Here is a 12225-nt window from a genome sequence, read left to right on the forward strand (position 1 = left end):
TCCTTACACAACATAGTCACGCAAACTTACCCAAGCTATCTGCAGAGGGGTTAACCTGAGGAACAGAAATCGGCATGCACATCTGCTATTTTCAAACAACTTATCCAACACTTTGTTTCAGAAAGCTGTGCTTGCAGTCACTTTAATCCACTTCTGTCACATCGCTCCAGAAGAGTCCAGCGGTCGACAGATGCCCTGACTTGGTTAGGAGTGGAACCTGGGAGCAGTCATCCCAGGATGGTCTCTGCAAGAATGTTGCAGAATTGCACCTCAGGAGGGGCAAAAGCCTGTTCAGCCACGAAGCTGACGTAAAGAAAGATTCAGAAGCAGCAGTACCAGGACATTTCTCATGAAACCAGAACCCAGAAGTCTGTGAGTCTTCACTTCTTCCTAAAGAAGCCGCGTTGAGGCACTCCATTGTTTTCCATCTCTGCCCTTCCCCAGTATTTTTCCCTTGCATGCCAAGCTCCCAGGTTGTGCAAGCAGCTTCCTTTTGCTCATTAATTCACATCAAAAGCATGTTTTCCCAATAGATGTGTCAATTCCCTGCAGTGCTAAACCTTCACAAGTACTGGGATCATCAAAATTCACAATGATCAAAATGACTGGTTTCGCTGGATTATCTGTGCAGCTCAGAGGTAGGCTTTGAACACTTGGTAACACTCAGTCCCTCTCAGATATCAGATACACATCATGTGTCTGCAGTACAGCCTGTATGCCTAGGCCTAGTCATCAGTGAGGTACCACATCAAAATCAAGTGAACGTTTCAGGCTTATTTTTAATAGTTAAACATTTGCAATTCCTCCTTCTATGGTTTGGGATTCATGGCGCAAAGAAAACATTCTACAAATGACATACGGAAGTTATAGCTGAGAAACAATTCTCTTTGGACAAAGGCATAAATGCAGAAATGATGGTGCTGGGAATCACTGCGCAGCCCCTCTTAGTGCTTGTGAGAGCTTGGCCCCAGTTACCATCAACAAGTAACCACACTTACTTATTTGTAAAGACTCTACAAACCAATAGCAGCTGTTTCCAAAATAGTGGGGATACCAGTTTCCTTCCTTGGCCCTGTCTTTCCCACATCCCAGCCACAAGCGGACTGTACTTGCAAAGGGAATGGGAGGCCGCCAGTCAGAAGTCACAGAAAGGAGGTCTGTTGCTGGAATCTGTTGCAAGAATGCCTTTAGGGAAGGAGAAATCCTGGTCCTGAAAAACGGCTGACAATCCAACACTTACCGCTTCTTCCTAGTACTGATATTTTTCCTCCTTCTGTATGCACCTTTACTGCCTTTTTCCTTTTTTTTTCCTCCTGTTTTCTTTTCAGCCGAGGGACTTCTTGCTCCATTTCAGCCAACCCACCTCCAGCTCTGCTCCCAGCCTGCCTGGGGCCACCTGCTTAGCCACTCCTGCCTGTATGCCAGGCCACAAGCACGTTGGCTGCTTAGCTCACAGCTCGCTCTGCCGCTGCCTTACCCACCGCAGGCAGGAGGGTCACTGCTGCCTCCAACACGCGAATTGCAAATCCCCAGTCCCTCTTGAACGCTGCCAGCTACCGAGCTGATTGGAGCAGGATGGGATGCTATCAGATCAGAGCAGGAGAGATGCTATTGGATCGGTTGTGCAGCTACACCTGCTCCTTTCTTTCCATCTTCCTCCTCTTTTTTGCCTTCTCCCCTGCCCTGGCACAGGGAGCAGCTCCTCTCTGCCAGCAAGGTATATCACAGCACCAGCCTGTGGGAGCAGGGGGAACTACAGCAACAGGTCAAGCAAAACCGACATAAAATAATCAACCCAGGAACTTGCTTGCACTGATCTGTCCTTCGCACATACACGGCAACAGCTGTCTGTTAAGTATCCATTTGCGCATATGTGCGAGTGTTCAAGAAGGGGGATGAAACAGAAGGCCAGGCTACAGCTCTTCCTTTATAACTTAATTTGTCCAAGCAAGGAAAAACAGTCATACTAAGGCATAAGCAAATATATTAAAAAGTGAGGCCAGGGCAGCAAATGGTCTGTTACATTTGCTCAGCTAGGCAGAAACAAAAGCCAGGCTTGGACTATTTGCTATACGCAGCAAATTAGTGTTCAGCGACTCTTTTTTGGGAGGCTGAAGGGGAAAGGTTTTCCTTGACATTTCAACTTGTTAAAGTATTGCCAACTGTGCAGAAATAATTTACTCCTGATGGACACAGTACTGCTGTTAGACTGATGAGTTTAACAACCTGCCAGACACAGAGGGTAAAGCCCTGAATAAATCACAACAAATGAAAATACTGTTAGCAGTTTCATAATTTAATGAAAAAGTACTTGTAAAAAGGGGACATCTGAAAAAGACCGAGTCCATCTTGGAAAATTGAATATATATATATTTATATATATATAAAACAAAATGCAAAAACACAAAAAAAATTTGACAAATAAGGTTAAGAGGTAATACTTCAAACAGTTAGCCACTGAACACACAATAAAAACTAGCAAATGCACTTTGGGGACAATACTTGAGAACTACATAACCAGGGGCTCCTTCATATATCTATTAAAATCATGTAAAAATTAGCAAAACCCTTGCCCAGACTGGAAACAACTGAATTAATAACCCCAGAAGAGCAGAAATGCTGAGTTTTGCTGAAGCACCATTTTCCCTCCCTTCTATTGTAGGCTTCCGGCCACAAAATAACATGAACGCTTTGCTGACCTCCCAGATAAGTGTTACCAATACAAGCTTCATAAAATTTCATGACCAGCGAGAGAGGATTACTAATAAATACCGAAGGAGAACTAAGAGAATCAGAACTGGAATACAAATGAAGAAACATTTGTTTACTTATTCTGAATGACCCATGGCTTAGAACACAAAGCATTTCCCATTAAAATAAAATATGTGGAAACCTAAAATGCTACTGCATATTTACACCAAAAGAAATAATTTTGAAGATACAGCTCTAGAAAGATCAATTACACAAATATACATAAAATCAAGAAGTAAAAAAAAAAAAAAAAATTAAGATGCATGAAGCAAACAGAGCAGAATTGCCAAGTATACTTTTTTTTTATTTCACTACTGAAAGTCCTCCAGCCCCTGACCTGCTAGTCCTATTGCAACTAGGGAGATTTCAAAGTTTAAAACAAATCTAAAAATGTCATTGCCATTTCCCAAGCTAAAGCAATAAATTAAGATTATGAAGAAAAACAGGTGTTGGTTTGGATTCTGCATAGTCTTCAGTCTTCACGCTGGGTGGGGAACACCTTTTGTTTCTAGGCAAAATGAACCCTCGACAGAAAGGAGTCGTGTAACGTGCCCTATACAACCTATGGCCCGTTTCAGACAGTGATGCGGGGACAGAGGATGTTGCGTATTTATGAGACGTACAGCATTTCAGAGAAAAACAGTGCAGTTACTTTGTTGATCAACAAAAAACCATCTGGAAAACAAGAAGCTTGTTTGCATTCAAACAAAAATCCCCTGTCCATTGAAATGGACAGAAAAGGATTCCCCTCCCTTCTCGCTTCCTCAGTACTGGCTGAAATTTAATCACTACTTAACAACTGCTGATTTTAAAGGACATACAAAAAAGTGTTAGTTTGGGAAACAGCAACTGATCCAGAGGTTGAAAAGCAGCTTAATAATATAATAGATTTTCAGCAATTAAAAAAAACACATACTCCAAATGATGACTGGCTAAAATTTTACAGACCTAGATGCCAGAAATAAGGCTCCTACACCTGTATTCAGGCAACTAGGGTTGAAAATTTGTGCCTGCATAAAAAGTTCAGACAAAATTATTTCTAAGTCAGCTTATTTTAAAAATACCAGGTACAAACACCTCTGGACATGAAATCTCAATTTCAAGAGGAACCTGGCATCACCGGTGATTGCCTAAATTTAAGTGTCAAATAGCATTTTTCTTTGAAGTAGTACATCTACTTTTGTAAACACTATCCACAAAATTAGCCATCTGTACTTGTTAGCTGGGTAAAATATTTACAAGTGCATCCCACAACAAGCAACTATGTACAGAGATTAAAAAAAAATGAAGTACTAGAAGTTGTATATTTACAAAATAAGCAAATTATTGTGAAGAGAAGACACAACCTTCAGCAAGAGCAGGGAATGGGGGCACATCTAGAGGTCAGTGAGTTTGGCAGCGCCAGCGACGCCTGCTTCCACCCTCCGCAAGGAGCCTGCAAACGCCACTGCAGTCCAAAGCCTCCTGCAGAAGAGGATCGTCACTTAGTAGTCACTTTGGGCCTGATCCAGCAGAGCACACCGGCATGCGCTCGGAGATCTGAGCACAAACGTTCCCGGGGGAAACCAGCAGGACTTTTCACATGCTTAACTTCCTAACACATCCGCAAGTGCATTGCTGGATCAAAGCCATACTGCAGGTGCCGTAAGGATGCAGTTTCAGTGTTTCCGTTTGCAGTCTCTTGCAACACGTTAGAGCAATGCAAGGACTTCTTTAATACCTGTCCACCACCACAAGATTGACATAACATGAACATGTTGCCTCATACATATGCTGGCAAGGGGGAAGCAGTTTCCTGAATTCACACAAAGATTAACCACTTTGTGCTCTCCCAGATGTTACCCTCTTATAAAACACATCAGTTTCAACATGACGTTGCAACAACGCAGTTAACCTTGCAAAGACTGCAAGCCAATTCACAGTTGAACAAAACTACTCTGATTTCTCTCCCCTCCCCCCATCCCCTACTGCAACTCTTCCTAACATAGGTCCTGGACTATTTTCTGGAACCTTTTGATGCTGAACTTTGCACTGGTACACTGGAATACATAAAGGCTGAGTTACCCCGTGGGGGCTTCTAATCACCTTTGTACCGAACTGTGAGAAATCATATTCTTTTTGTTTCTATTGTGACAATCTCTTCCAAAGTCCTTACTTGGGCTCTCTCTCTCTGAGCTACTTCGTCTTAACCTCACTTGCTCTTTGTTTTCATCACTTTCTGCTTCAGAGTCACTCAACTCTAAGTCAGGACAGTACCCGTCATTGTCCTGGTACGGAGCACCTTCAAGCGTCTGCTTGCTCCACAAGCGATCTTTTGTTGCAAGTCTTCTTGTTGGCTTTTCACAGCACCGGAGGTCTTCCGTGGTCCTCACCAGGCTGTTGGTAGCCTCTTTAAAGGACCGGCTAAAATGTTCTATGGTGGATTTTCTGAAACCGCTCTGGCTGGCCAAGTGAGCCGTGAGCACAGACTCTTGTTCGTAGGGTGTCTGGCTGGAGCTGTCTCTCTGGCTCACGTCTCCAGCCCTGCCCATCAGACCGTTGGACTTGGCCACCAGCCTCGAGTTCTCCTGCTGCACCCGCCCATTCCCAATGGAAGACTGTCCGTGCAAAGCAGCCTGGAGCGCTAAGGGCTTCCCGGACGGCTGGCCTCGGTGAAACTCCGGCATCTGCGTGGGGCCAGAATCCTTCACCTCGCTCCGAGGCTTGCCAATCCCTGCCAGCAACCCGTTACTTCTGCTGTCATGTTGATACCTGGAGTAAGATTTTGCTTTAATTTCAAATGATTCCTTTGACATCGGCACGCTCCGTTTGCTGTAAACAGTGCTGTTGTTGTCAGGAGAAAGCGGTCTGTTGCCAGGCTTCAGCGAGTTATTTTTGCAATCTCCTAGTGCTGATTTGGGCATTTTTAACTTCAGGGTGATCCTGGGAGGTGGGTAGAACAGTGTGTTCTCTAGTGCACTTGTCAGGGTATGGCCTACAGGAGAAAGGGACAAGGGGGCAGATGAAAAAAAGGCTTTTTTAAAAGAGGGTAATCGTTTTGTTATCTGTAACAAGTTTTATAGTCCATTAGAAGGTCATTCAACAGTAAGAAGCATTTGCAAACAATTAGTGTGAAATTATTTTAGGACATTAAAAAGAAGTTGGGATAAAGAGAACTGTTCCAAATTATCCACCGTTTCAGAATTTAGGTAAGCATTTTAGCATTTCCATTAACAACAATGTGCCCTTTTTGCAGGGCTTTAAGCCAGTGAATTGAACCAGTTTTGAGATATGACTGAAGTAGTTCCAACAAAGCTATAAAAAAGGTTCATACTCAGTTTTGGATGGAGAAAAAAACAATGCTTCAAACTGAGTTTCAATTTGGACTTAGTTCAACTCTCTGCTTTGTATGATAAAATTCTCTACGCTTTAGAAGTCTTTTCACCCCAATATATTAGTCTTTATGATATTATACGCGTACAGCACCATTGCAAAGTAGCTATCAAGCTATTCTAATAAGCATTAAAAAAGCACTTGTATTTGTAAAGACATAAAATAAATTTAGTAGATATTTCTATAAAAATGCATTTGCACAAAACCAAAGTGCTTTAGAGTACTGCTGCTTCCACAAAGTACTTGTCTGATCTAAAACAGTTTTAAGAAACCACCTTGTCAGTACTAATGAAATCTATCCATGTTTCGAGGGCAGAGGAAAAAAGCATAGACTTCACTCTAAATTGGTCATGAAAAACATAATATACGTATCTTGAAAGAACAGAGAGATCTTAATTTCACATTGAAGAAATAGCTGCCTTCCCTATTTAAAAAAAAAAAGAAGTAATTGCACTGTAGTATATACTCTTCCTCTTTCCAAATGTTGTGTTCCTTATTTCAAGACGGTTGCTATAAAAATGAAGGGCAGAGTGGGTTTTGGTACATCAGCATTCCTAAGCAGTTACTATTCACTATTAAAAACCAGAATACTCAAACTCTTTTTGAAGGAAGGAGAGTAACTGCAGATGGCAGGCTAAGAAATGCCTCTTTGCGCTGTTCATCAAGCATGCAAGGCAACATGAGACAACAGCGATTCCTATCAGTCGCTCTTCTCTTTTGCCTGAAGGAACCAACTACTGGCAGCAAGCAAAAAACCTTCTCAGCTGGAGAACCAAGCAGCAGCGCAGAGCTTGCTGTGGGAAAACAGTATCATAAAACAGCAGCCAAGGAAGCAAAAACCTAGAGATCACCACCAGCTTGTTTCTGCTATCTGGATGCCATAGCAATCAATAAGTAATACGCATATACCAGAAATGGCCATAAAATAAAGAAATATCCAAGTAAATATTTTAAGAGATTAAAGCATTTTGTGTATGTTGCTACTTTCATTGACTCTGTACTTGAAGAAAGTTTTTAAAGGCAGATTTACAATGTTAAAAACACTAAGCAGGAACATAAAGAGAACACATTTTTTAGGTTAAATACAGATAGAATTTGTAAATATTTTACATTTATGAGATTACCTGCAGCAATTTCCTGATTAATGAGCTGGACTTGCAAATTGAAGACCTGTTCATGTACTTTACTGTGAGACAACTTCAGTTTCTCTCTCCTGCTTACCATATAGCAGAGATTTCTTACCTATGGAGGAATAACAGGAGACTGAATAGGCAGTAAGAAAATAAAACCTGACATAGTTAAAAAAAAGTGCATCAACAAAAGAATTAAAATATTATGTGCAAAATCCCTTAGCAAAGTTCTTGTGAATAGTACTGAACATACATAACTATGAATGAAAAAAATTAACCTGGAATTTTTTTAATTGCCAATTTAATGAATGCCTTGAATATATTCTGCAAGACAGCAGAATATATTTTCATCTATAGGAACAGTGAGTGCACACAAAATTCCAGTCAAAAGAGAAGTAAGTAATTTCTAAGACTTGCTGGTCTGTAAGCCTGCTTCCACTATGTAGGATGCCAGGGATGTTACTGCAGGTAGTACTGGATTCTCCCAGAATCTCCCTGCAAAGTATTTCATAGAATGATTTTTAACAGCTAAATGATGTTTGTTTCCCCTAAAATTATTGCAACATTATAAAGTAATACTTTTTACAAAGCTACCCAAGAAAGCCGGCCTGTTTGGACCAAAACTGACACGTAGATCACCTCTAAAATAAGGCTCTGGCTTCTTGTGCAATGTACACATTTTGGCTGACCCATTTAGCAGTTTATTTTCTGACTCCTTTGCAATGACTCATTAAGTTCAACAGGCCAAGCACAAGGTCAATGCACCTGGGTCGGGGCAATCCCCAGGATCAACACAGACCGGGGGATGAATGGATTGAGAGTAGCTCTGCGGAGAAGGACTTGGGGATACTGGTGAATGAAAAATTGGACATGAGCCAGCAACGTGCGCTCACAGCCCAGAAAGCCAATTGTATCCTGGGCCGCATCAAAAGCAGCTTGGCCAGCAGGTCGAGGAAGGTGATCCTGCCCCTCTACTCTGCTCTCGTGAGACCCCACCTGGAGTACCGCGTCCAGTTCTGGGGTCCTCAGCACAAGAGAGACACGGACCTGTTGGGGAGTCCAGAGGAGGGCCACGAAGATGATCAGAGGGATGGAGCACCTCTCCTATGAAGAAAGGCTGAGAGAGTTGGGGTTGTTCAGCCTAGAGAAGAGAAGGCTCCGGGGAGACCTTATTGCAGCCTTTCATTTTATGAAAGGGGATTATAAGAAAGAGAGAGACCAGGGCCTGTAGTGACAGGACAAGGGGCAATGGTTCTAAACTGAAAGCGGGTAGGCTTAGATTGGACATAAGGAAGACATTTTTTACAATGAGGGTGGTGAGGCACTGGAACAGGTTGCCCAGAGAAGTTGTGGATGCCTCCCTGGAAGTGTTCAAGGCCAGGTTGGATGGGGCTTTGAGCAACCTGATCTAATGAAAGATGTCCCTGCCCATGGCAGGGGGGTTGGACTAGATGATCTTTGAAGGTCCCTTCCAACCCAAACCATTCTGTGATTCTATGGTTCTATGATTCAGTTCCACATAATACTACTTTCACTATTTGTTTGAGTTAACAGCAATATTTCCAGTTAATGTAATAAGAACAGGAAGAGGCACTGAAAGTTCTTGATAAACATTTAAAAGAGCTTTCAGAACACAGAAACAGCGTAGGGGCTGGTTGAAAGGTATTTGCCAAACATAATTGCCCCAGCACTGAACTCCATTTGTTCAGAACTGGAACCTCTCTCCCTGAAAGGAGATTCCAAGATTCCCAAATTTATTTTAATCCCAAGACATAAGTGAGCAGAAAAATCTTGTGGCACAGGAAGTTCAGAAACTTTGAGACAGCCATTTCAAAGTACGAAGTACAGAATCATAGAATCATTTAGGTTGGAAAAGACCCTTAAGATTATCAAGTCCAACCATAAACCTAACACTGCCAAGACCACCACAATACCATATCCCTAAGCGCCACGTCTATGTCTTTTAAATACCTCCAGGGATGGTCACTCAACCACTTCCCTGGGCAGCCTGTTCCAATGCTTGACAACCCTTTCGCTGAATAAATTCTTCCTAATATCCAACCTAAACCGCCCCTGGCACAACCTGAGGCCATTTCCTCTCATCCTATCACTTGTTACCTGGGAGAAGAGACCGACCCCCACCTCGCTACAACCTCCTTTCAGGTAGTTGTAGACAGCAATAAGGTCTCCCCTCAGCCTCCACTTCTCCAGGCTAAACAACCCCAGTTCCCTCAGCCGCTCCTCATAAGACTTGGGCTCTAGACCCTTCACCAGCTTCGTTGCCCTTCTCTGGACACGCTCCAACACCTCCATGTCTCTCTTGTAGTGAGGGGCCCAAAACTGAACACAGGATTCGAGGTGCGGCCTCACCAGTGCCGAGTACAGGGGCATGATCACTTCCCTAGTCCTGCTGACCACACGATTTCTGATACAAGCCAGGAAGCTATTGGCCTTCTTGGCCACCTGGGCACACTGCTGGCTCACATTCAGCCGGCTGTCGACCAACACCCCCAGGGCCTTTTCCGCCGGGCAGCTTTCCAGCCACTCTTCCCCAAGCCTGTAGCATTGCATGGGGTTGTTGTTATGTACCTCCACTCAAAATAAGTACATCAATTTTAACAAGATTTGATGCAAATCCACCACTCATCAAGCAAAAAGAAAAAGCTTGAAATGGTTTCTTGAAAGAAAAAAAACCCAACCAAAATCCCAATCCTCCATTCAAGCCATATTATGTTTTGGTTTGTTTTTGGTTTTGGTTTGTTTTTTTTTTTTTAAATAAGGATCCATATCCAAAGTGCTCCTGGAAAAGGAGATCTGAGCTTGATTATAACTAGATTCAAGACGCCAGTTAGACTGACAAGCGCAAATCTCAGGCCAACACTCATTTCCCTGTATTTTCATGCTCTTCTCTCCCAAATATTGTTTTCTCTTTTCTTACAACACTATTTTTTCTCTTCTGTTTTTCCTTCTGTTCTCCTCCAATGTGTCATCTCCATATCACATTTAGCACATCTATGTTATTTTGTTACCTTTTTTTTTTTTTTTTACATTCACTACCTATCTCTAGGCACTTGAAAACTGCAGGCGATCACTAGCTAACAGGCCAACCTAATGGGCAGGCTCTGAGTGGTAACAAGCCTGGCTTCCTCCCCCATCAGCTGCTGGAAAAAGGCACTACGTATGCCTTCCTAATAAATTCCTACTCTGAATTTTGCTGAAGGACTCCATCTTTTCAAACTACCAGCTAGCTGGCAATCTGATAAGAGCCCAGCTAGCTACTGATAAAATGATAATTTCCTTTTCCTCCTTCTCAGTAAAGCCACAAGCAGTGGTTGATTCAGTGGGTTATTTTCAGACCGCTAACCAACCATAGCACCTAAGGCAGCTACGTGCAGTGAAAGCATCTAGGTCAAGAGAGCGATGAGTGATTCAGCCTGCCCGCTACCTGGGGCTAGCTGACACCAGCATGCTGGTGAGGAAGAGAGGTGAGTAAGACTCCTGAATCAGATGTCACAGGAAGTGGTATGAGTACAGGCCAGTATTATTCTTCTGTGTGTGTGGAGTCAAAAAGTCACCACAGAAGTTAACCAGCTAGGACTTCACCTACTTGCCTTCAAAGCATGAGGGTGAGAAGTTCTGCTTTAATATACTTTTAGGATTCTCCAAAAGCTTAATGCACACTCACCAAAGAATACTTACTGCTTTACCTATGCAAATTGATTTTTCCAAACCCAGAATTGGCTAATATTTACCATTCTAACTGTTACAAGACACCTTTTTAAGTACAAGAGTCCCTCCATCCCAAGACAGAAGGTGGAAGATAATGATTTGTTAAGCCTGCCCCATTCCTTTGCTGTTTGCACTTACTTTCGTTTAATAAAAGTAACATTTTTTGTTACTGAATCTGTATCACTAGCAACTACTACAGCTGAGTCAAATAAATTTACTCAATTTTTTTAAACATTTGCTCAATTGAAGTTGAAATCAAAGAGTCAATTAGCAAACATGTCCATTGTGCATAGAAACATACATCTTAAAATACATAAAGGAACAACCTCTAAGGCAAGTCAGGAAGCACTCCTTTCACATTCGATCTCTCACTGGACTGAGAAGGGACAGCTCCTGAAAGTCTCTGCAGCAGGCAATGCAGCATACCAAAAGATTGGAGTTGAAGGCCTTACTGTTTTTTCTTTTTTAATTTTTGTTTTAAAAATCACCTCCCTGTGCTTCCCCCATTCCCACTTTCATCCGTGAACAAAGACCTTGCTCACCTGCAAACAGTTTTTCAAAACTTTACCAGTTAAACTCTTACCCTCTCTAGGTCCTGCCTCAAATGCATGAACATCCTCATGCGAGTATGAATGCTATCTTCTTTTGGCTGCACCAAGCCATTTTCTTCATCCTCCTTGGGAGGAAACAATGGTTTGTTAAAGTTACTTTTTCGCTTTAATTTCCAGTAATTGTAGATGAAGTCTACAGCAAGTTTAGGAAGGCCCAGTTCTGCTGCAACATCCTCCACTTTAACTAGTGAGTAAAACTCTTCTTCCAGCTCTCGGAGCTTCTGGGCTCGCAAACTGGTTTTCTCGCTCTCTGTTTGCTTCTGGTCTGACATGCTCTTGGGGTGCTCATCAACATCAGGCAGCGAATTCTGTTTGTTCTTGCTGTGCTTTAGACAGTACGACTTGAACTTGACCTCATCCCCATCATCCAGGATAGTCTTCATCTCTAAACTATGCTCAAAGGCACAGGTGACATGAAAGGCAGTGATACAGCTTTTCACAGAGCACTACAGACAAAATAAAACAAAAAACCTTAATCACTAACAGTAGCAACAAACCCGAAAAAAAGGACGGAATTATCTTAATTACATGAAAGTCCATCCCTACAAAAACCTATTTCCTAAGCACTCTTAAAAATATCAGTTGATCTCTTTGAAGTTGGTATCATCCAATTTAGTATTTTCTCGTTTGTG

At 42.4% G+C, this 12225-nt stretch overlaps 1 protein-coding gene across 7 annotated transcripts in view; it reads right to left on the bottom strand.

Moving 5' to 3' along the window:
- Nucleotides 1-2316: 2316 nt before the first annotated feature.
- Nucleotides 2317-12225, bottom strand: part of JADE3 (jade family PHD finger 3) — a 69522-nt gene continuing 59613 nt past the window's right edge. For all 7 annotated transcript variants that reach the window (XM_072849591.1, XM_072849589.1, XM_072849594.1 and 4 more), the window contains 3 exons: nt 11566-12039; nt 7248-7365; nt 2317-5725 (listed from right to left, as the gene is read on the bottom strand). In XM_072849591.1, the coding sequence (XP_072705692.1) occupies nt 4833-5725; nt 7248-7365; nt 11566-12039 (1485 nt within the window). In that variant the 3' untranslated portion in view covers nt 2317-4832. The remainder of the gene's footprint in view (nt 5726-7247; nt 7366-11565; nt 12040-12225) is intronic.

This window comes from Ciconia boyciana, chromosome 1, assembly GCF_034638445.1.
Source record: "Ciconia boyciana chromosome 1, ASM3463844v1, whole genome shotgun sequence".
Taxonomy (NCBI): domain Eukaryota; kingdom Metazoa; phylum Chordata; class Aves; order Ciconiiformes; family Ciconiidae; genus Ciconia; species Ciconia boyciana.